The sequence below is a fragment of the Ostrea edulis genome, chromosome 2, assembly GCF_947568905.1.
Source record: "Ostrea edulis chromosome 2, xbOstEdul1.1, whole genome shotgun sequence".
NCBI lineage: Eukaryota > Metazoa > Mollusca > Bivalvia > Ostreida > Ostreidae > Ostrea > Ostrea edulis.
The window spans coordinates 34260672-34286079 of NC_079165.1; the positions used below are offsets into that span (position 1 = coordinate 34260672).

A 25408-nucleotide genomic window follows, 5' to 3' on the forward strand; every position below is an offset into this window, starting at 1 on the left:
TGTCATATGACAGAAACTTATGGGAGATTTTCATCCTTACTCCCCCTAACTATTTGAATTTAGATTTTTATCCGACATCAATCTTTTGATCTCGTCCCTTAAATCAGTTTTTAAATGTGCAATACTCATGTGACCATCAATGCCCATGGACCTTTTTTTGTGATTATTCATACGGTACACGATGCAGTTCATCTTGCTATTTTCTACGAGCATTTTTGCACATTTAGCTTTCCCAGAACCAGACAGAGTCCTGGAGACCATGGAATAAAACATTCCTTTATTCAAATCAATTGTAAAATCCTACCTCCACAAGGGGAAATAACTCAGAAATAAATAATTTTTTCCCCTTAAAGGATATGCCAGTTTGCCATAAAATTTCCTCTCTGAGATGATGTATTTCATCTTCCATATGAAATGAATATCATGATTAACAAAATTAGCTATATGTATATGCAATTTATTTCAGACATAATGCTATTTAATATAATAAAGGCATCCTTAAAATCATAATAAATTATCTTGCTCTCAGATATAACAGAGATATAACTTGGGATGGTGACTGTATAAGCACAGGTTTGCTTTACAAATCTTGTGATCATCACAACAAAAGTATTAAATGTATTTCAAATTGGAATGTTTTAACGTAATTGTGTGTTAAATAATGCTCACTTAAGCTCCTGTTTAGCAGTTGAAAAACTATATTCTCACAGTATGATTACTTATGTTGACTAGATACAAGTTTCATTTTCTACAACATCCTAATCCACACACATTTCTCATTCATCCTAACAATGGAACAAATTGGAAATCTAGTTCTGAATACATTAACTCTGCAAAGATTAACTGTTGGATACAATAATCAGTCAACCTTTCTTGATCTACAGCACAATATTGACACTAGACTTAACAAATGATCTGACACAGTCATACATATGAAGACTACCCCATATTGTGTACATGGATTGCTATTAGCAAAGATTCTACACTGTGGCTTTATAATTATTAAGCAGAGCTGAATTTTCCTAGTCTACAACAAAATACTATAAATATATATGTGTGTTAATGGATACATACCTTCAACACATATTTACTTTTATCAGCAATTAACTCACTTCAATATGCTTACAAGTTTCAAATGCCTATAAAATAATTATCAAACCACAGCAGAATTCTGCTCATTCATGTGTTAAGCAGTATGCCTATTTTTTCCAGTTTCCATGTAGCTCTGGTTTAATGTCTAGAACCATGTCCATTAGTCTCTTGAGGGCCTCCTCCTTGTGCTTGACCATGTTGCCCTCCAGTTCCTTTAACTTTACACGAGTGGTAGCTTCGATCTTGCTTTCCATGTCGCCTCTTGATCCAAGGACCTTTCAAGTAAAATGCATACAACATGTAATGGCAATATTCTACTAGGCATAGATGCTCCTTTTCCAGCTAATGAAATACTTTCTCTTGTTTGAATACACTCTCAGTATGCAAAATCAGGTTGAGCACTATATGACTTTAAACCTGTGAAATAGGTATATGGTCATAAAGAACAATGAAGGGGTTAGTGCCAGAAGCATTATGACTGATGACTCACCGATTGTTCATATTTCTTGTACTGGGCCTCTCTTTGTGCTCGGTATTGTTCTATTTCCTGTTGAGCTTCTTCTTTAGCTTGCTTTAGACGTTTGGCTTTGCCTAAACAAAATATCAAAATGATGTAACTAAACTTTCCTTTTATTCATGATCTATACTTCATTGTTTTCACCCTCAAGTTCTTTTCATCTATCCTATCTAATTGAAATTAATCATCTTATTATCATGTATATTGCTATTTGCATCACAATTACAATATACCCAGCATACATGTATATTAAACTGTTACCAAAATTAATGTTTATCAAAACTGTTTTAATCACTTGTACTTGCAAATCCAAAGAGCAAATATGAATAAAAACAAAACTAGAAATCTATTGCCAATAAATTGAATGCACCAATGGTAGGCGACTCCATAAGCATACTGGATGCCTGACAAATAATTTTCTCATGAAAAAACAAAATAAACAGAAAAAAATTAAGTGTTGATGAAATAATAGTTATATCACACTTGGGGATGTACGACATGTAACTTTCTCAGAAAAACAAAGTAAACAGAAAAAAATTTGTGTTGAGGAATAATAAATGTTATCATACATGGAGAAGAATTCAAAGAATAAATTGATTTCTACTTTTATTTTTACATGTATGTTAATATCTAATCTATTTATCCTTTTCAGGTGTTAAATTCTGTAAACTAGATAACAGTGGTTTCACACATTTGGGTCCATTAACTATCTTAATACTGAATATTCAAAGGGAAGGAAGAAAGATCAGCACCACAACTAGATTCAAATTCAGCTTTCCACTGGCAGGTGGTACTCATCTGACAGTTATGAACAGAGTTACCAGTTAGTGGTACTTTAATATCAGTTGTGAACAGAAAGTTAATATGTGTCACATTAGATTGTTTACGATATTTGTTTTAGCATCATAATATAGATCATGAACTACTGGATCTAATTGGATGTTCTTGCAAGTCTACACCCGGCTTTGTGAATTGTAATGTAGTTTAACTTAATGGTTCTGTTGTAATGTAGTTTAACTTAATGGTTCTGTTGTCTATGACAACAATAGGAAATACTCAAAAGATTAGACACCCAATGACCACACACAGATGATATCACACCTATATAAGATACTAGACCCCAACCCCCCTCCTACCCGAGTCAATAATCCAAGATTCCTCCGAATCTTATCCTTGCATTTATATTGTGACATGTGCAGGGGAGAGTCAGAGTGGAGACCATATTGAAAAGTGGTAATTCAGCGACACCAGCTGGTGTTGATACTTTGCCTAACTTTAACAACTTTATATTTTGTGGATCTAGCTTCCGAGACGCAGATGACTGTTCTATAATCTGACATGTCTACTTTGACCCCAATAAGAATTTTGTGTGCTGCTGTCATGCGAAAAGAAAAATCAAATGGTGAGGAGGCAACCTCACAGTGATGCTTAATTTGTCAGAGTAAGGGCTGTTTTAAACAGTGACAGCATCGTATTAATTAGTCAAGATTAACTTGTAGAATGTAGAATTGTCATCCAAATCCACAAATAAAGTTGTAAACTGTAGGAATAGTAGCGACACCTGTGATTAGCTCTAGTTGCCCCCCCCCCCAACATGTGTCACAATATAAATGCGGAGGTAAGAATACGAGGAGTCTCGATCAGTACCCAAAAGCTGTCAAGCCATTTGATATTCGACAGCTAGCTAAAATTATGACTCGTATATGCTGTGAACATGATTCAAATCCAATTATAACAGGCAACTGGGCTAAAAGTCGTTTCTACATTCCCAACTATTCAAGGTAGATAGGTCATTACACGAATTATGTCAATAAGTTGAATAACAGATGAACCCATCAACCAAGGAATGCTGCTTTACAAACTACCCGAACAGAAAACATATGAAATTCCCTCCACATCTTTAAAACACGAAAAACATTTAATTACGTTTTCTGGCCTCTGCAACTTTCTCAGCAGCTTGTTTCTCAGCCTTTAAAAGTTGTTGTATCCCAGTAGATTGACTTGCCATTTTTCTTCGGCTGTGCTGTCAGATCATGTGACAATATCCATGAGTCCGAGTCACAAGAGCGCTTTAAGCGCACTGTTCACATAAACTAATGACGAAGTACACATCGGAAGTTGAAACTGGCATACAAAGAATTCCACAAATAATTTCATTCATTCCGTTTCGATTACTCTGGATTTATTTTGACAGTCCAGAGTTTCTACAGGTAACTTATGCATTCTTTTACACATAGCTACACTGTATTTACAAGTTAGACTGTATTGCATTTACTGTGTTGATAAAATGGAAGCGAACAGCAGACAAACGCATACTGGGTGTACACATGGCCTGTGGTATTTTCATGCAATAAATTCGAAACATGAATGTGCGGCATATGGCAGAAAGAATATATAACTTCATCCATTTGTAGATGTATGTTATGCAAATTAAAAAAATGTTTTGTTTGGCAGGTTGTGTAGGAAAGGCCAAATATTTAGAGTAGGTCGGTTGGATTTTTTTCTTTAACTTCATTTTGGCTAAGAGTACACAAAGAAACATTCTTATCACAATTTCAGGTATTTAAAATATTGAACACAAGGGGCTCATTTTTCACTATCAATGCAACTTTTAAATATATATATGCTTGATCTTAATTTCAGAAAAAAAAATATTGCAAAATTGTCAAGTCCAAAACAATACATGTTTATTCAATAATCTCTTGAACAATATGTTTAAAAAAAATTCTAGGGTAGGAGTTGTAATTTAGGGTTGTTTTGATCAGTAGACAGCAATTTTTATTTTAGACCAAATTTCGTTCTGCAAGCAAGTTTTTACTATATAAGGAGTGCTGGTATTTATGTATAAACATGCAGACAAGCAAAATAAGTCCCCCAACCCACCATTTACTGGGGAGAAAATGCCAACAACCTAATGATGATTTATGTATATTGCATTGAATTCTTAAAGTTATTTTATTCACAGGGTGTAGCCAAAAATGGCAAATTCACTTGAAGAGGAAAGTCTAGAAAAACTGAAGCAATGGCTAGTTCTATACAGAGATGATGGTGCATACAAAGTAGTCTCCAAAACATTTAGTCGAGAAAGGGCACTGTGTGTCACCCAACTGTTGGCAGATGGACATGGCAAGGAGGTTTTATCTCAGATGGAAAAATGTAGTTCATCAACAGCCATAATAGACAGAGAGCCATTGTTGTTTGCATTTGCACTCTGCTGTAAATCCACAGACAAAAATACTAAGAAACAAGCAGAAATGATATGTGATAAAATATGTAAAACTTCCTGTGATTTGTTCCAATTGCTTAAATTTCATAATAAGCTGTCCACAACAAAGAGCTGGGGAAGATATTTCAAGAGATTTATAAGCAATTGGTATCACAATCAAGACATATATCAATTAGCCCACAATGCCAGTAAAGAAGTGAGTTTTTTAGGATGGTCACATAGGGATGTTCTAAGGATGGGACATTTAAAGCCCAAGACAGATGGTTAGTATATTTTACTGTAAGTACTTTTATACTCTATTAAAATAGAAGAAAAAACCCTTGTTCAATGGAAATTAATTTTTGCAATCTCCTTTAGTTTTAGATATATATACACATTATTATCATTTACTATATATATAGCTTAGATAGCTACAGAATTTTGCAAACTTACTCTTTTGTTAAAAAAGATGTGGCTGTTTACCATGCACTGTTTCCATGATTACATGTCACTTTTATGAAGGTAGTTGCAGGGTTAGGTGGGTGAAATTTTTATGCAGTTTTTATTAGCAGTTTTAGGTCTTCATGAATCTTACTGAAATGTACATCCTAGCAGTGTATTGTATTAATTTTATCACACCATCACATGATCAATACAGACAGACATTAACAGACAAACAGATATACAGCAAAGCACACAGCCAGAATTCCCACAATAGGTACTAATTGACCTGTGTAGAATGCAAGAAATGGCAGCTCATTATCCAAAGTGAGGAGCTGCAATAATTAAATATATAAAATTATTTTGGACCATGATTCAACAATCAATGAGCTTAACCAGCCAACTTTACAGTACAGTTAGCACTAATTGAATTAAATTCCTGTGTATTATGTATATTTTAATGGTGTATAATTATTGAAATTCCTTGAAATTCATTCTATTTACTTAGGTAGAGAATCTACCGCAGAGAGACTTGTGGTGGTTTATGTTCATTGAGAACGGGTTTATTTAAAGAGAGCACAACACAATTTAAACTCCAGGTTCTGAAACTGCAATTCTTTTCATGTTTATGTTGAAGGCTAGACAGCCACATATGCTAATAACAATGATGATGCATTTAGTTGCAGAGCAAGTGCATGTGTGTAAATACCTTGTTGATTCAAGCCATACTGAAGTACTTGGTGACACTAAAATTCACAGTGATAATTCCCATTATGAACATGAAAACAATACAGTTACATACTGTAACTGCGGTCAAAAGCTTGTCTTAATTACAGGGTGTGAAAATAAATAAAGCATGGAGTAATTTGTATTAATAGAAAAGTTTTTTGATTTCAAACAATGAAACATTAATACATCATAAGTTTATCACTAGCACATCAAAACTTTTAAGTAAATTCATATACATAATATTCATACATTTATATTTCCCATGGTTTTGTCAGTATAGTAAACTTATGTTGTTTCAAAATATTTTATTTCTCTATAAATGCGCCTAGAGACCTAATTTGTAAGAAGAAACCATTAAATATTACAAAAATATAGATATATTATTGCAGATGATATAAATGCGGTGGAATACTAGGGTAAATTCTGCACATTCAGCAAATACCCGATATGCAACCATTGTTTTTATAACCCTAACACCCCCCCCCTCCCCCTTAATACAAATAACCCAATAAACATTTATTATTATTGAAAATTTTGTTAAAGTGAAAATATCACACAATAGTATATGATGCTATTTAAGGTACCAGATTCTTGTTTGTGAGCAATGTTTACCAGTATATGAATATGATTGATCGAGGCACAGTTGACAGTCTGAAAATGAAAAGAGTACCAAAGAGGTTTATGTCGTGTATTTCACATGAAGTTTGACCTCTTAACATTCCAAAATCATTAGGCTATCCTAAAAAAAAAATTGTTGATTTGTTGTAACGGGAATGACTCATGCAAATCAGTTCTACTAAAAATTTTGCTTTTGATAAATTTATATATATATATATCTTAACACCAGTTGTTCAAGACAGGGTATTCAAAGTTGTTATGGAATCAGTCGCTTTGGTATTGATCATCAACTTAATGAATTTCAATGCATAGTTAAATGCTTTTCTGACAGATTACAAAAAATGAAATGATGCTTTAATGTGTGATTTTGAGTTGGACCCCCATGAAATTTTTTTTTCTTACCTATACTCCCTGCTACAATGAGGAGTCGCATTACAGCAAATCAAAAATTTCTTAAATATGGCCTTCTTGTGATAATTTTTGATCCATTTTTAAATACAGTAGCTATCTAAATGAAGGGGAGGTTCAATGGTTCAAAGTTATGTATCAGGTCAAAACAATGGGTTGTGTCACGTGGTACATGTCTGTTTCTCGCACCTTAAATGCAAGAAAATGATGTAAAATGAAATTCGAATCTCATTTCCTTGTTGATTGTCCAGTAGACATGTTTAAGGTTGAGAGATGTGTGTTCTTTCATGACGTTGGTTAAGTTAAACAAAAATTTTACCAACTTAAATCAAATAAACATGATAAAGAAAAAAAATCACACGGCCAATGATAAATGAAGACAAATCAGTAGATATCCAATTGAATGAATATTTAGTTTAAACATTCAGAGTAAAATATCCTGTCATAAAATTATAGAACTTATTAAATAGGCAAATTTACATTTTGATACAGTTTTGATAATTGACTGTATGCTACTGATGTTGTTATCTTCATTTATTTGTAGTATTCATTATTTATATGATTAGGTATGAATGATCAGGCATTGATCATCATTTTATCATGATTTAACTATTATTTAGGAATTTCCAGTCTAATAAGAATTAGATGTTAGATCCGCTCTCATATATAGAGAAGCGGTAGCGGATTCAAAACAGCTAATTTTAATTTCTCTTATTTTATGTCATTTTTGAACTTGTACCTTTGCATGTCCTTTTTGGGGTCCATAATTTGGAATATATTGCTCACTGGTAGTACTCTCTAATTTGTCATTCAACAAACAGTTAATTATCTTGTGGTAAAAATGTTAATTAGTTCTTATCACCATGTGGGCCTCTTGCAGAGGAATAGGCTTTAGATCAATGTAATCTCTTGTTGTGACTAAGGCTGTAAACCTGCTGATGGCAGCAACATGGAAGCACATCTGTTGCACAACAGCAGGGAAGCTAGCATTCTTGAAATACTTCCCTTATTCTCACAACAATCAAATTATCTCTCTGGGTTATCATTGCGAAATTGCATACACATGTCCAAAAGCTTCAGACCCTGCAGCACTTACAACTGGCAATAGGTTAAAGACAGGAGTTGAATTTTGTCTAAGAAATGAAAGTTGGAACATGAAATGTCAGGAGCACTTGAAAGATGAACATTTCATATTTATGAAGGGAACACCCAAATGCCAAGAGAAATGATGGCATATGAACCAATTGCACTTGTTTCTGATGTCTCTGTAGTGTGAACAAAGAGAACATAGAGAGCAGGAATTGCTATAACATACATGTACTGTCATGTGACCTGTCTGTGGCTGCTCTTCATAAGTCAGAACAAGGGTTGTGCAAAAGAAGTGGTGAAGTTGATATCTCGGGGGTCATCAGAGGATGACTGGCAGACATACAGACAACGGACAAACATAGCAGAAAAGTCAGCTGAGATTTCACACTAGTTTTTCATTCAAATCAACATTTTTTTCCCTTCAAATTAAGTGTTCGTAAACTTTATCCAATTTTCATATACTTCTTACGATATTAAACTAAGAAATTCCCTTTTTAGTTTATTATGTATAATTTTGAAATAGCCCTTTACCAAACCATTGAAGAGATTTGATGATTTGAAAGCAAGCAATATTATTTGTTGATCAATTTCTCTCTGTCTTTTAGAGTTTAGAACCAGGTATTTTTATCTGATGTTTTATAAACTCAGGCAGTTGTTCATCAGGATCCAAGTTATTGAAAAAAAAAAATACTGGAAGAATCGATCTTCAGAGAATTGTAAGTTTATTTGTTTAATTAAATTTGTCATAAATTGGATAAAAAATGACTCCAAATGGATATTTTGAGAGAAAAAAACCCCCAACAATGTTATTTTGATTGAAAAATATTGTAAAGATTTTAACTGTTCTGGTACTTTTTGTCTGTACATTTGAAACTTATGATCCTGAATATGAATCACAAACATAATTTAATTCATGCATTAAGATGATTTTGCACGTCAGAGGAGAGGAGATTGATTTAAAAGTGAATTCTTATGTACACACCTTAGGTCGTGCTGTTTGTATTTTAGCAGATTTAATCTTTGTTAAAATTACATTATTCTATTGGAGAAGTGTAGTGTTGTGTATACATTATTATATGTTTACTCACCAATTAAGGCCCTGGGGGGGTGTACAGTTTAACTAGTAATTAATTATAATAATTAATATAAATAAATAACAATCATTCAGAGGTACTACTACTGTTGGAGTTCACATCTCTGCACTGTAAACATTAACTTTAAATATGTAATACTGATTTCAGACAAAATTTAGAATTAACATTATGAAATATACAATAATAAATAACCAAACTGCTTCACACATCAAAGGACAGTGCCAATTTCAAAGACAGTGGATGATGTTAAGTGAAAACATATAAAATTGTAATCAATATCAGAATAAGAATTTAGTAAATACAGTATGCAAGTATATCTACACATGTGCATGCAGGACCCAGTTGTTCTGAATGTTTCATGTCTAAATCAGGAAGGTTAAAATAATTAAATACATGTACATGTTGATGGATGACTGTGGATTCAATTTAAAGGTTGTTACTGACTGCAAGTTCAAAAATTGGCATTTCACTGCACTTCAACACATTTTAATGTAGGAAAATGATATTTTCCCCAAAGTTGGCAAACAACACTGTTATAGTTTTATTATGTATAAGCTTCATTAGGAGGTGTGGCAGTCAGCCAGGTCCGATCACCGGTGGCCAGTTAGCTCAGTTGGTAGAGCACCTGACTAGAGATTCAGGGGGCCCAGGTTCAAATCCTGGTCTGGTCCATTGCATTTTTTCCCTTCCTGTTACATTTGGTGCCGTTGACCACCCTGTGAACTGACAGGTGAAAATGCCTGCTAGGGGATTACGATCCTGGGTTGATGTCTTCAAGATGTGAAGACATTTAAGGAGGGAGGAATGTAGCGGTCAGCCGGGTTCAATCGCTGGTGACCAGATAGCTCAGTTGGTAGAGCACGTTTCTAGAGATTCAGGGGGCCCGGGTTTGAATCCCGGTCTGATCCATTGCATTTTCTCCCTTCCTGTTACAGAAGTATAAAAACCTATAATGGATGAAAGGTATATAGAAATGTATGTGGGTGGGTGGGTAGGATGCATGTGCATGCTTGTTTGTGGTCCTATATCTGTACAGTGTATTTGATGAAGTCTACCTAATACAGTGAATTTGATGAAGTCTACCTAATACAGTGTATTTGATGAAGTCTACCTAATACAGTGTATTTGATGAAGTCTACCTAATACAGTGAATTTGATGAAGTCTACCTAATACAGTGAATTTGATGAAGTCTACCTAATACAGTAAATTTGATGAAGTCTACCTAATACAGTGTATTTGATGAAGTCTACCTAATACAGTGAATTTGATGAAGTCTACCTAATACAGTGTATTTGATGAAGTCTACCTAATACAGTGTATTTGATGAAGTCTACCTAATACAGTGTATTTGATGAAGTCTACCTAATACAGTGTATTTGATGAAGTCTACCTAATACAGTGTATTTGATGAAGTCTACCTAATACAATGAATTTGATGAAGTCTACCTAATACATGTACAGTGAATTTGATGAAGTCTACCTAATACAGTGAATTTGATGAAGTCTACCTAATACAGTGAACTTGATGAAGTCTACCTAATACAGTGTATTTGATGAAGTCTACCTAATACAATGAATTTGATGAAGTCTACCTAATACAGTGAATTTGATGAAGTCTACCTAATACAATGAATTTGATGAAGTCTACCTAATACAGTGAATTTGATGAAGTCTACCTAATACAGTGTATTTGATGAAGTCTACCTAATACAATGAATTTGATGAAGTCAACCTAATACAGTGAATTTGATGAAGTCTACCTAATACAATGAATTTGATGAAGTCTACCTAATACAGTGAATTTGATGAAGTCTACCTAATACAATGAATTTGATGAAGTCTACCTAATACAGTGAATTTGATGAAGTCTACCTAATACAGTGTATTGATTGCCAATCTTGTGCTTTAATCCACCAAGTTTGCTTATACACCTGAAAGGGGACTACTAGTTTCCAGTCTGTCCGTCCGTCTATCTGTCAATCACAATTTGATTTTGTCATCACCATGCTTTGATATAGAAAGCTGAAATTTAGTATGTGATTTGCTATAAGTGTATGTATGCAGATCAAGTGCAAGTATTTTCACAGTCGAGATTATGAGATTTAAGGGACTTTGTGCTGAATGCAGTTTTTTGGACTACTCCACTATGCTTTGTCTTAGGAAACTTGAATTTGATAATCTAATGAGTAGATACAAACCAAATTTCACTTTTGTCATCTTGGTCAGAGTTGACTTATTCTAACAAAAAAATAAGACTGTTTCATGGTTGACTGAACATCTTTAATTCTTTTAGTATCTTTCAGTATTATGTGAGTTTCATATATATATATATATATACATTATTATATACTTTCAATTTCTAATCTTCTTTTTTCTTTAAAAGTTTGCGGGCATATATCACACGAGATATGCCCGGAAACATTTTGGTCCGCAAACATTACGTCACAATCAATACACAAGCAAATTACTACGTCATTAATTTTCAAATTTTTTGTGTTTTTCATCTTTTACTCAGTTAAACCAATAAAGAAATTGTAAAAAATTAATTATTGTTAGTTTCTAAATGAAATTGAAAGTATATAATAAAAAGGTTATAGACTTTATATGGGAAATATGACGACCTCGTTTTTTGTCGCGGACGGACCTCGCAAGCTCGTCCGTCTACGCGCCAAAAAACTCGGTCGTCATATTTTCCCATACAAAGTCTATAACCTATAATTATTGAATGAATTTTGAAATAAGGTTTTTTTCCTCTTCTTTTTTATGATTATACATTAGCTGTTGACGTAAGATTGTTTACACAGATTATTACATAAAGCACATGACTAGGAGCCGGTAGGGGACATGTCATATTGTATTGTTATGCAATACTTGCAGAATACTTCTTCAACTTTTATTTATCCCAGTGACTCAGTCTGAAATTAGATATATATTCAAAAGAAAATACTAGTGTGCAATGAAATCTGAGACTGAACTCAAAGATGAGCTCATGCAGATCAGTTTTATTGCATTTGGAACCAGAAAATTAAAAGCTGAGCGTAACATTAGTCTCAGTCGCAGCTTCCGATGTGTATGTTCATTAGAAACATACACAGGTAGAAAAATAGATTATAAACAATTCAAAGGCGTTGGTAAGTCAACTGAATTTATGAAAGGATTTCATTTAAAAGCTTAACACAGACATCAACTATGCAACACATAGTCATGGTGCATTTTCCCTATGAAGCCACCCTTGTTCTTAAAATAAAGAATCGCCCACAGCTTCTGAGATTTTTCTTTGATGAACACCTTGATACATCAAAAACACTATTATATAATTTACAACTGGAAATTAGAAATTGAGTAATTGTTCACTAATGACTTCGGCAGAAAGGCTTTCAGTTGATTTGTAAAGTAAAAGCTGAAAGTGGCAGTCAGCAGGAAAACAAGCTACTATATTAAACTTCTTTCTCCCTCAAGATGCCTTAAGAGTTTAAGGCATACAACTTTGGAATTTTAATAGATAATACAACATGTCATGGACTACCTAATAGATCCATGTAATTGATTATATATTAAAATTCCAGTGCACTATAAGTTAATTAAAATTGTGAGAAACACAAAGAATCCAGATTGATTACTGGGTGAGTGTATTACCTGTGGTCTGTAGGTAGACCAAGTATGATATCAATTAAGATATAGATTGCATTAAGATATTTTGGAGTCGACATCAACAGTTACTGTGAATTGATATTACACAGAAATGGACCTCCTCTTCAAGTATCAAGTCCTTGGCCTGACTGAAACCAAGAAATCATTTGGGAAGTCGGAGAAGGAAAGCATTCGGAAGCTCTTGGAATTTTTCACTGCTGTTCACACTGCCAAACATAGTGATGATGTGCAGCAGGTCACTAAACTTGTGGCACTACACCACCTTAAAAAGGACCACCTACGCACTGTGTTACTCAAAGAGAAGGAGGTGGGGACTATACTAAACATGTCTGTCGAGTAGTCTGTATTACATCACAAGTTGTGTACAATGTAATTGTTATTATCAAAGGGTATATATATATGATGATTTATGTTAATATTTACAAAACCTTTCTGTTTGAAATGTTTGCATAATTTTACCAGTTTTTATTTTATTTTCTCGTAATGAAGTTTTTAGGCTTTGATATTACTAAAATATAACAGATTATCTATTTCTTTAATGTACCCACTGGAATCAAGCCAAAAATCGGGAGTCTAAACTCTTCACCCATCTGTTGTCAAATGTTCAGTGATATATATTAGCGAACCAAATAATTGAATTTGTCATCATTTCTCATGTATTTGTAGATATGGACAGCTTTGCTGAAAGAAATGACAATACAGGAAATGCTGGACAACATAGGACTGCTGGCTACTATAGGATATCTGGAGGGGTCTTGTGAGGGAAGTCAGACTGTCATAGACAAACTTCGCAATGAATCTTTGCTGAAAGAACAAAAGTAGGTCTCTCTGTCATCAGTTAAACATATACAGCTTTGCTTGCTCACCTTTCACCTAATAGAATAAGTCAACTGTTTAGTATAATCAAAATTTGACCTATATCTGTTGTCGATATTAACCATTAATACTCTGTAGATTCCTTATTTTACGCAAGTACTTAATATCACGAATTGACGTCAATCGCGAGAACATGAATTTGCGAGTGGTCAGGAGTTTTCACATGTATATTAGCAATATAGAAATAAAAGCTTGTATTTTTATTTTGCGAATGATGCTTCTTGCGAAATTACATAAAAAGAAATTGTAATATCGTTTGTATTTAAATTGAAATAAATCCTGCTCACAAAGCCATATTTCTGTTTCACTACATCATATGATTTGATATCAAAATTAATAATGAATGGATACATTTCATCATTCCGACAAAGAAGATATATGCATGTACAGTTGAATTTCGATATCTTAAACACCAATATCTCAAATACCATGGATATGTCGAAGTGATTCGGAGGTCCTAACCGCTTATTCTTTAAGTATCTTACCCTCGATAACTCAAATCATCGGATATCTTGAAGTTTTTTCTCGGTCCCATTGAGCTCGAGATAACGAGGTTTGACTGTATTTTATTCAGTTATGAACCATGTGAGTCATGGAACCTTATTATTCTTTCCTTTTAGAATTGTAACATGGATTATATATTCGATGGAACAACTGCGTATTAAAATATCACTTTATTCCCACATTTGAAAAAATTGAAAGTACTGCATTTTTCTCTAGTAGAACAAAATCAAAGTAGGAAAAGATTTTCAAAACTATGGAAATAAGTTGTTACTGACAAAGTAGCAGGGTATAGTAAATTTATATGAGATCTGGAACTTGCTACCCCTCAAGGGGTCATTTTTTAAAAATACTTCACTCTTAAGGAAAAAATGGAGAAAATCACTTTCCATTCTTATATGATCCAGTATGATAATCCCTTGTTTATTTTACGTCATTGTGTATCTTATTGCACTAGTGTTATTTTAAGAAAACTTCCATAAAATCTAAAGAGTAAAAGTATACCAGAAATCATAAAAGTTAAAAATGATCAATGTGGAAAAATTCAAAATCATACCCTATATGATATTGAACTTACCAGTGTTTATAAATTCTGCTATGCAAACAGACAGAAATATGTTAATACATACTGATTATGCTGAAAATGAAGACAAAATTTGTAATGAATCACAAGTATACAATCATATACGTTTGCTGTAATGGAATTTCTAGGATCTTTGATTTTTTTTAAAAATGTGACCTTGAAATGACCTTGAAGTGTGACATCCACTTTTCTGTGTGTCAAAAGAATTTATACATTCTATAGTTGTTGCGGATAAATTGAAATATCTCAAAGCATCCAATATTTATTAGAAGAATTTATCCTTAACAGGAATGTCAAAACAAAGACCAAAATGATTTACAAACAGTGTAACATAACATAGAATGTTTTATTATATGATCCAATAATTCCGAGCTTTCTGATTGGCTGAGATATTATATTCATCTACATGTGGCTTTGAGGTGAATATAACGTTTAATTTCTCCAACATTGGGTCAAAAATGAATGAGAATTTCAGAATTGATATTATTGATTCTTTTCGTGCTTTATCTTGTATAAATAGGTCTTTCACAATTATGAAAAAGGAGCGACTTCTCTCTCAAACTTGAGTAACAATAGTTGAATTATAGTAATATCGAACCTGTTCTAAAGATGAGCAGTCTGGAATTGTTTGGGAAGTTCTACATGTTCACGTAGCCCATTTCATATTGTGTCATTCCATTCCAGTGTCCAGCCATTTGAGTTGATTATTGCCTCTAACTATTACAAAGAGGGCAGAAAAAAGGGAACTGCTTGGCAACAGAATGAAAAAGTGATTAATGCCCTGGACTTTGCCCTGGACTACACAATGAAGGTACATGTAGATCTTGTGTTTGTTTATTCTGAATGATGCTAATGGCTATCTCAAGGTACACTGATGTTATGTATCTGCATGTATTATATATCCAAGATGTTGAATTCATGCAGATACCTGATATGTTTGATGCTCATGATGGATGGAGTAGCCATTCTAATTAAAATCAGATGTTAGATCTGCTTGCAATGTTAATCAAAATTAGATCCACCCACATACTATAATCAAAATCAAATGTTAGATCCACTCACATACTCTAATTAAGATTAGTTAAATCTGCTTGTATACTCACAATAGTATGTGAGCGGATCAAACATCTTATTCAATCAGATAGGTGTAGTGTACATGAATAAGATAAATTCTGTGGGAAATTTTAAAAGGACTAAGTGTGACAGAAACATTTTCAGGCTTAAAATTCAAATATTCTTCAATTAGTTTTAGTTTGAATTTTCATGCTGAGATGGTTAGAAACCAAAAATGAAATTCTTGTCCCCAATATACTAATACAATTGTTTTCCATCTGAATGTCAATTTGTGCTTTATAGAAATATTGGATGCTGTGTATGAACTATTTTTACATGTTTGCAACAAAATATAAAGTTCAGTACATTATACTCACACTTTCTGAAGCCAAAATGCTTTAAAAAGAGTAATTACTTTTGGCCTATTGAAAGAATATGATGTTTATAAGTTCACAAGACATGTTAGTGAGAACAATCAATTTGATAATAAGTGAAGGATTCATGGCTAGAATTATACCTGTTTAGTGTTATTAGATAACCAACCCAATTAAAGAAAATGTTTTGCAGAAAAACTTGTTATTTGATATGTAGTTTTAAAATACTGTCAGAATTGGGTTCAAATTATACTGTTAGTCAATTTAGTCCTTTACTTCTTCTAGTACTCATATTGTGTATAAAGTTTTGTTAATTGTAAAACCTCTGCTTTGCATGGGGGTCTAATTTTTATTGTGTGTGTGTGAAAGGACATACTGTATCCAAGAATTCAAATTTTCAATAAAAAGGAGAAGTTGAATATCTCTTTATCCAATAGGTTAAGACTCCACCAACACAATTTCTTCTGAGACCATGAAAATTTGACCCCATAAAAATAAGTGATTTCCCAGTACAATGTACATAGTATCATGCTGGTGTACATGTGTATTGGATACTGTAGAAGTACTTTTTTCCACGCGGTATTAATTTACGCTATGTACGTGGTCACAAATTTTCCGCGGAAATTTATCCCAGCGTACTTAAAGTAAATGAAAGACATTAAGTGGCAATCTAAGAAATCCGCCCAATTTTCTACCCGCGGAATAAACAGAAATTGTGATTCTGCGGACTTATGAACCCATGGAAAAAAGTACGTTTACAGTATCCCTTTTTTGATTTTACCGTTAGATTTCTTCATATTACAGAACAACGTGAAGTCCACAAATAAACGTTATGTTGTTGGTATTCGTGTTGGCGTTAACAGAAACAAATCCACGGTGCGAGGCACAATGGTGCTCTCCACGACGGCTGCAGCTGCTGGTGTTGCCATGGTGATAAAGAGGGGTGAGGAGAAAACAGACGTTGTCTTTTTTACTGACACTGTCACCCCGCTTATGGTTACCAATGAAACCAAACTCACAGACGTAAATAATGAGGTGGAGGAGCAAGTAAAGAAAGCGGATGAAAAGAAGGCATGTTTTTCATATTTCTGTAAAAATTTATGATTGAAAAGAGATACTAATGTAAAGCAATATTTATTCTCATGTGAGAAATGTTTATGATATTGGTGAACATTACTTTCTTGAAAAATCTTCACATTGCAAAGCAGCCATTTTATTTTGTTTATGAATGAAGGTTTATGTGATGCTCATCCGTCTCACTCATTGCGAATAAAGTGGTTTACAATATAGTGGAGTTCATGTTACATTTTGTATATTCTTCGGGGTTATCAACACTTTGCTACATTTTTGAAGTACCAATACAAATTTTGATGAAAATGTTCACTTTACATTCTTGACATGTTTAGGAGGAGGATCAACCCAAACTTGAGGAAGATGATGGAGAGGAAGCTGACATTTTTCTAGGGGTAGGTTTGTAGCATGGTCGACCTCTTTGAATTTCTTTTTATACGCCTGTCGAAGACGGGACATATTATGGTATGGTATACATCCGTCTGTCTGTCTGGACCTTGTTGGCAGGATACAGACCGAACAGTAAGCTCCAGGATTTGACAACTTGGTACATATGATCACCATGATGAGAGGAAGATGCCTATTGTTTTTCAAGGTCAGAGATCAAAGGTCAAGGTCGTAGCATCACTTGGTTGGAAAACCTTGTAGGCAGGATATGGACCAAACCGTAAGCTTGAGAATATTACAACTTGGTACATTTGATCATCATGATGAGAAGTAGATGCCTATTATTTTTCAAGGTCAGAGGTCAAAGACCGAGGTAGTAGTATCAGTTGATATGTAAACCTTTTAGGAAGAATACAGACCAAACTCTTGAGGCTAGGACTGTCAAACTTGGTACAAATACTGGACATGCCAAGTGGAGGACACCGTTTGGTTTTTGAAGGTCAAAGGTCATGGTCATAGTATCATTTAGTAGGAAATCTTGTGGGCAGGGTACAGACCAAACCATAAGCTCCAGGATTTTACAACTTGGAACATTTAATCACCATGGTGAGAGGAAGATACCTATTGTTTTTCAAGGTTAGAGGTCAAAGGTGAATGTTGTAGTATCACTTCGTAGGAAGATCTTGTAGACAGGATACAGACTGAACCATTGGGGCTAGGACCGTCAAACTTGGAACACATACACCTTATGCCAAGTGGAGGATGCCTACTGTTTCTCAGGGTCAAGGTCATATTAGCAGGATACAGACCAAACCGTTGGGACTAGAACCACCAAACTTGGTACACATGGTACATATACACCTTATGCCAAGTGGAAATATTACATTGAGAGTACATGAATTGTCTGTTTTTACAATACAAAGAAAGTATGTCACACCCTGATGATTGCTGATACTACCTAAAGCTAATTTCTACAAATCATGGTGTAAGAAAAACACCCTATATTACCTTTTCACGGGTGTATCATGTACCGTTGGCGGTACTCTTGTTAAAACATACAAAAATATACTGTTGTATTTATTTTATGATATCAGGTAACAATATCATTTGAAGTTAATTTAATTGGTAGTGAGTGATTTTGTTCCCCAAATCTGCAAAGTGCTGTATGAGACGAGCTTGAGGTGAACATTTTTGACAGAATTTTATTGAAGAAAATCTCCTGCAAAGTTGTCTTCTTTATATTAGATGCCCCCAGATCCATGTGACTTGGTTGCCCCAATCCAGTGGGCCACAGATCAGAAGAAAGATGTTGATGTCTTCATTCTGGTCACTGATGCCAACAAAAGCACTGGCTCCAAAAATTTAGGGGAAGCCATAGCACTCTATAGAAAGGACAGGAATCTACCAAACACAAAGTATGATATTGTATAATTTATAAACACAAAGTATGATATTGTATAATTTATAAATACAAAGTTTGATATTGTATAATTTATAAACACAAAGTATGATATTGTATAATTTATAAACACAAAGTATGATATTGTATAATTTATAAATACAAAGTATGATATTGTATAATTTATAAACACAAAGTATGATATTGTATTATTTATAAATACAAAGTATGATATTGTATAATTTATAAATACAAAGTATGATATTGTATAATTTATAAGTACATTTCAAACATTGCCAGTGTATGGATATGAATTGGAAAATTAAGTCTCCCCTCTCTCAGGGGAAACATATTGGTTTTGTACTTTCTGACCATCCGTCTGTCTGTCACTAAATCTGGTGAAGGCTTCTCCTCCAATATTGCTTATCAGATAGACTTGAAACTTTGTACAATGCTTCATTGCCATTTGTAGATGTGCATATTGGTGGGACAGGAGGATCCAATTATTTTCCTAAAAGTTATAGTGGATCTAAGAGGGGTGGAGGATGTAAAATATTTTGTGAACACTTCTCCTCATATATGGCTTATCAGATAGATTTGAAACTTTGTACAATGCTTCATTGCCATTTGTAAATGTGCATATTGTCAGGACAAGAGGATCCAATTATTTTCCTAAAAGTTAAATGGATCTCAGAGGGGTGGGGGATGTTAAAATAGCTTATGAATACTTCTCCTCCTATATGACTTATCCGATTGACTTGAAATTTTGTACAATACTTCAATGCCATTTGCAGATGTGCATATTGCAGGGACAGGAGAATCCAATTGTTGTCCTTAAAGTTATAGTGGATCTGAGGGGTGGAGGATGTAAAATAGTTTGTGAACACTTCTCCTATGTGGCTTATCGAACTTCATAATGTCTATGTTCCTTCTCATGCTTTCTCCTCCATACCATGCAGTACATTAAGGGGGAGGAGGTTTCATTTGGAGCACTTCCAATTTGGGGAGCTGGGGAGACATTTGTTTTTCATAAAAACAATATCTAGTTTACTGGTGATTTTAAATCATCATAAATGAAATTTGAAATTACTTTGTGTGTCTGTCCATCAATCGATCTGTGCAATTCGTTCAGGCCATCAAATCTTCAAGATTAGATGCTCGTGTGTGTTGTTTTTTCTTTCTTTTTTTTTGGGGGGGGGGGGGTGTATCCTATGTCCTTGTATAGAACAACAATTTAATACTGCTGTCTGAGACATATATCTGTCAACATAAAGTTATATTTTTCTTATTTCTACAGGCTAGTAACTATTGGTTTAACAAATTCAAACATGAAGTTTGCCAACCTGGAAGACCAAAACATGCTGGATGTATCAGGATTTGATGCTAAAGTTCCCAGAGTAATCCAAGCGTTTGTGTCAGAAGAGTACTAAAAGTTCATCGATAACTCGTGACGAAAACCTTGGCATAAGTGAACGTGCTTCTCTCAGATTCTAGAGGTGTTGTTTGCCTTCCATGGTAGATTGTTTTGTGGAATAGGTTTTTTTTTTTAGAAGAAATTATAATGGCTTGTGGTTTATCGAAATGAAGAAGGATAAGGGAAAGAGAAGATTTTTATATTTGTGTTTCTTGTATCAGATTTCATTACAGAACCCAGAAGATGAAATATCTTGAGACATGTAATGGTTTTTCTGTGAAATACTAGTAAATTGATCAAGTCTTCATTCTGTCTAGATTTGACATACATGCATGTCTACGATGTCTTCAGTGAAGACTGTCATTTCATGTTTGCTAGATGAGATTTTGTTTTTGGTGCAATACTGAACATAAATTCTATCCTTACTTTTCAAGAGGATGTTGTGGCTTTTAACCTTCCCAGTCCATTGTAAGCGCTAGTTCTTGCCAGCTTTCATGTTACTGTTAACACTTATTTTTAAGACCATTGTTCAGATGACCAAGCTTAGTCTTTGTGTCTTAGCACGTAGAACTGATGTGTTAGATAACTATTTGCACAAGTTGAGAATTTTTCAATAGGAATATAAATGGGTCTGCGGCAATAAAAAGATACGGAAACCAGCTGACATTAAATTCTGATTGTAGTCAATGTTGAATCAGGGTGGAGTTTGTTGAACCTTTTGTGATGCATAGTTTCCCCAATTATCTGTGAAACATACTTTGCATTTTATAAACTGCAATGTACAATCCCAAGCAACAATAAGTAGGATAAGAAGACTAATTGACTTCAATACATAACAAAGGTATAAAATTCTAGTCAGAGTGGAATGTGGACTTTTGATGTTTGCGACAAACCCAGCGATTGTTGATATTTGTAATGCTCTATTTGTAAAGATCTTAGTTTTCATTCAGTGATTTGTACATTATATATTACTGGTTCAATGAGCTTTTATGAAATCTCTGCTTTTGAATCAACACGATTGACCAAAATATTGGTATTGTAATTTGAACCAATTATGTGCCTTTGATTGAAACCCAGATCATGTACATATATTGCAAAAAGAAAGAATTTCTGTCTATAGATTTAATGTACAAAAAAATTTTATCACCTGAATTTAAAACTGGAGTAAATTTGTCCAGAGTGATACATTTAAATAGCATTATATCGCAGATACTGGACAAGGAATTAAAATTTGCGTATTGTAAAATTCAAATATGCCCCCCCCCCCCCCCCCCCCCAAAAAGAGAGAACAGAAAATTGTGTGAATTGATTTTTTCAAGTATTTGATGTTTAGAAGTAGACTACATGTACAATAATTATTATCTTTTTCACTAAAAAGTAAAAGTATCTGACAATTTCAAAATACGTGGATATGTAATTGTCATTTCTATTAATTATATCGGAGTTATTTTGTAGTTTTATACTTCAGTATGAGGTGTAATTACTCTGTTAATTTTAAGCATTATGAATAAAAAACTTTTAATTATGTTTATATGTATGTATACATTTAGAATTACGGTATAACTGGTGCAGTTTCCGTGTAATCTTATTAACAAGTCTGTTGTAATAATTTGGTAGATGAGTAGATTTTATAATCATGCAATTAGAATTTCAAAGGTTTGTGTGAAGCCGTTATTTACCTCATTTTATATTTTTATACAATAATGAATATTTCAGAACTAATTTAATTTATTTAATATGTACATCATGTGATTTATACATGTACAATACATATATATTAAAAATCTCAAAAGTCGTCGAAATCCTGCATATTCTACAAGAAAAAATAAATCACTGAAAACCCATACATGTGAATATGAAATGTAATACTTTAATATCAAAATATTGAAAGCAGAGAACCTTCTGCAAGGATTATTCTCGGTGTGATATTTACATATGGTGATCGAATTGTTGTCTACCCCTTGAAGTTTAATTTTGTACACCTCGCAATTTTGTCTTTCAATGTTCAATGATTTTTTGCATACTGTCTGTTTTTCCAAAGTTATTTTGTTGAATTAATTTATGAATATGGTTTTCTTTTTCTTTTTCAATAAAGCTTCGAAGTCAATGCATAAGCAGTTGAGCATTCAAGTTTTTATTTAACAGTTTGCAAGGAAGTTTGCGCTGTATGTTATATTTACCCATACACTTTGGATAATGATCTAGTCCAGATTAGAGGAAAATGGTTTTCAGATATTTTAAATACTGGTAGTGTTTGCATGACTTAAAGACGACCCTTTTGTTTTTAAAGTCAAATAATCACAATCACTTGGAAAGACATTGTTTCCATATGATATCTAATATTCTTCAGTGTTAGCACTGAAACTTCACATAAAAAGTCAGCATGACTTGAGGATGAGGCCAAAAAAAACAAAAGCTGTAGACTCTAAAGCACCGTCACATATGGCTGAAATTGACTACGGGTAATTTTTTTGACATATTTAAAGGGGAGAATCCCAATTTTTTTCTCCCCACCATTTTATACAGATTCTGAAGTGTTTTATGAAATTAGAAGTTCATATTTGGTAAAATGATTATTCTATGCATAATATTTTATAAACATTGCTTGCTCTTTTTAGCAAGTGATTTGGGGAAAGTGTTAAAAAAAAACATTATTCTATGCATAATATTTTATAAACATTGCTTGCTCTTTTTAGCAAGTGATTTGGGGAAAGTGTTAAAAAAAAAACGATATCCATTCAATACTTCTATATAAAATGCTTATATGTGAAAAAGAGTAATTTGTACCACAGCTAAAAATTAAATTTTAAGAATACTGCCTTCCTCATTAAATGTTGAAATTTTTGGCCAGAGAAACTAAAAATTGGGTTTTTTTGGCCCGACATATTGTTTTTTCTTGTCAAAGGTCAAGGTTATATATGGAAAGAAACACCTTCCAGACTATATACAATGCAATAAAATGATTTGTATTTAACAAAGTTACCTTCAGGCACTATACAGCATAATATGAAACAAACATTAAAATTACAGATGGAAAGGAAATAAACTAAGATTCGAATATGCCATCATTAGGAAGATTTAAACACCTAAAACTTGTAATGCATGATTATACTTTGACAAGTCAGAAATTTAAAGCACAGGTAATGAGAGATGTTTTAAGATTGCTTTTAAATTGGTGTTTTTGAGTCCCTCAAATGGAATGGGAATGAATTCCAAAGCATTGGAACTGCCTTGTTAAAGTGTCGTTCACCACACGTTTTTGTCTGATTGGATGGAGTTTAACAACATGGACATTTCTGAGTGCAGGGAACTGGTCGGGACATAACACTAGATAAATTCCATGATATCGTTTGGTGCTAGTCCACGGAGAGCCTTGTATACACAAAGAAGCAGCTGGTATTGACATTTCACTGGAAGCCAATGAAGGTCACACAGAATAATGGTTTGTCTTCTTTGTCCTTGTAGTGAGTTGAGCAGCATTGTTCTGTACATGTACATCTAGAGAAAACTTTTGACAGAGTACCGCGACAAGTGATTTGGTGGGCGCTGAGAAAACTTGGTGTCAAGGAATGGATTGTGAAGCTGGTGCAGAGTATGTACGAGAATGCGCGGAGTAGCTTACGGGTTGGTGATGGTCTCACCGATGAGTTTGAGGTGAAGGTCGGTGTACATCAGGGATCTGTGCTTAGCCCACTGCTCTTTATCATCGTCCTTGAGGCCCTGTCATGTGAGTTTCGAGCAGGAGTGCCCTGGGAGGACCTTTATGCCGATGACCTTGTCATCATTTCAAATTCCCTGGAAGAATGTGTCAGGAGACTGTTGACCTGGAAGGAGGCAATGGAGAGGAAGGGACTCAGAGTCAATGCCAAGAAAATCATGATCTGTGGCACAGGCTTGGATCTTCTGCAGAGCTCGGGCGAATTCCCATGTGCCGTGTGCCGTACCGGTGTAGGCAGCAACAGTATACACTGCAAGGGATGTAAGCATAAGAAGTGCAGCAGCCTTAAGCACTTGAAAGAGGATCCCAATTACTGCTGCCCTTGATGCCTGGGAACTGCTCAACCAATAGATGGGAGGCCACAGAAGGAAGTTCAGGTTGGAACAGACAAGCTAGAGGTAGTAGTTTCTTTCTGCTACTTGGGTGACATGCTGTCTGCGGCTGGAGGATGTGTGCTCTCAACGATCACTCATGTGAAGACGGCCTGGAATAAATTCAGGGAACTGCTGCCTGTCCTCTCTTCCCGTCATCTTTCCTATAAGACCTGTGGCAGTTTGTACAGCACATATGTGCGTAGCGCGATGCTGTATGCAAGTGAGACGTGGCCCTTGCCAAAACCAGACCTCCTTCGCCTACGACGAAATGACAGAGCTATGGTCAGACAGATTTGCAGGGTAAAGCCAGAAGACATGGCTAGTGTCAGATCAAGCGAGCTACTGGCACGACTTGGGATCGATGACCTCGATGCTATCCTGCGGGAGAAGAGGCTACGCTGGTTTGGGCACGTTGCTAGATCCAGTGGCGCAATCAATAATGTCTTTAATATGAAAAAAGAGGGAGGATGACAACCAGGGAGACCAAAGATGACCTGGAAAGCACAGCTAGAAAAAGACCAGCGTGAGTGGGGACTTCGTGATGTCAACCCATTGGACAGAGATGCCTGGAAGTCAAATGTTAGGTCTGCCATCCGTGCAGCAAGCCAGTTACCTGGAAGGGAGTCCACTGCTGTGGAAGATGCACCTAATCCTGCACGTTAATCAAAATGCCGATGATGATGATATTGAAACTCCTCGATTGTTATCGTGTGTTGTTATTAGAGAATTCACTAGAATTCCACACGTGTGAATGGTAATAAACAGTTGAGTTTGGCCTATCCTTCAAATTTTTTGGCCTATCCTTCGAATTTG

The 25408-nt window shown here is 34.3% G+C and overlaps 3 protein-coding genes across 3 annotated transcripts; 2 read left to right on the plus strand and 1 right to left on the minus strand.

Annotated features, from left to right (window-relative positions):
* Positions 1 to 441: 441 nt before the first annotated feature.
* On the minus strand, positions 442 to 3749 carry LOC125681686 (V-type proton ATPase subunit G-like). Its single transcript, XM_048921874.2, has 3 exons — positions 3536 to 3749; positions 1583 to 1683; positions 442 to 1367 (listed from the first exon to the last, which is right to left on the minus strand). The coding sequence occupies exons 1-3, from the start codon at positions 3615 to 3617 to the stop codon at positions 1200 to 1202; spliced, it is 351 nt and encodes a 116-aa protein (XP_048777831.2). The 5' UTR covers positions 3618 to 3749; the 3' UTR covers positions 442 to 1199.
* On the plus strand, positions 3680 to 22620 carry LOC125681681 (RNA-binding protein RO60-like). The gene is made up of 9 exons (XM_048921869.2): positions 3680 to 3819; positions 4575 to 5098; positions 12935 to 13152; positions 13512 to 13663; positions 15490 to 15616; positions 17037 to 17303; positions 17639 to 17698; positions 18936 to 19105; positions 20387 to 22620. Exons 2-9 carry the CDS (start codon positions 4588 to 4590, stop codon positions 20517 to 20519), a joined length of 1638 nt encoding a protein of 545 aa, XP_048777826.2. The 5' UTR covers positions 3680 to 3819; positions 4575 to 4587; the 3' UTR covers positions 20520 to 22620.
* A 1477-nt stretch (positions 22621 to 24097) lies between these two features.
* Positions 24098 to 25066, plus strand: LOC130051433 (uncharacterized). The gene is made up of 2 exons (XM_056153364.1): positions 24098 to 24482; positions 24573 to 25066. The coding sequence occupies exons 1-2, from the start codon at positions 24098 to 24100 to the stop codon at positions 25064 to 25066; spliced, it is 879 nt and encodes a 292-aa protein (XP_056009339.1).
* Positions 25067 to 25408: the final 342 nt, after the last annotated feature.

Coding starts and splice junctions, on each gene's coding strand:
- LOC125681686 (XM_048921874.2), bottom strand. CDS start 3,617: ATGGCAAGTCAATCTACTGGGATACAACAACTTTTAAAGGCTGAGAAA. Junction 1,684..3,535: donor AGTTGCAGAGGCCAGAAAAC/GTAATTAAATGT, acceptor TATTTTGTTTAG/GCAAAGCCAAACGTCTAAAG. Junction 1,368..1,582: donor ACAAGAAATATGAACAATCG/GTGAGTCATCAG, acceptor TTTACTTGAAAG/GTCCTTGGATCAAGAGGCGA.
- LOC125681681 (XM_048921869.2), top strand. CDS start 4,588: ATGGCAAATTCACTTGAAGAGGAAAGTCTAGAAAAACTGAAGCAATGG. Junction 5,099..12,934: donor TTTAAAGCCCAAGACAGATG/GTTAGTATATTT, acceptor GATATTACACAG/AAATGGACCTCCTCTTCAAG. Junction 15,617..17,036: donor CCCTGGACTACACAATGAAG/GTACATGTAGAT, acceptor TTCATATTACAG/AACAACGTGAAGTCCACAAA.
- LOC130051433 (XM_056153364.1), top strand. CDS start 24,098: ATGTACGAGAATGCGCGGAGTAGCTTACGGGTTGGTGATGGTCTCACC. Junction 24,483..24,572: donor CAGTATACACTGCAAGGGAT/GTAAGCATAAGA, acceptor CTCAACCAATAG/ATGGGAGGCCACAGAAGGAA.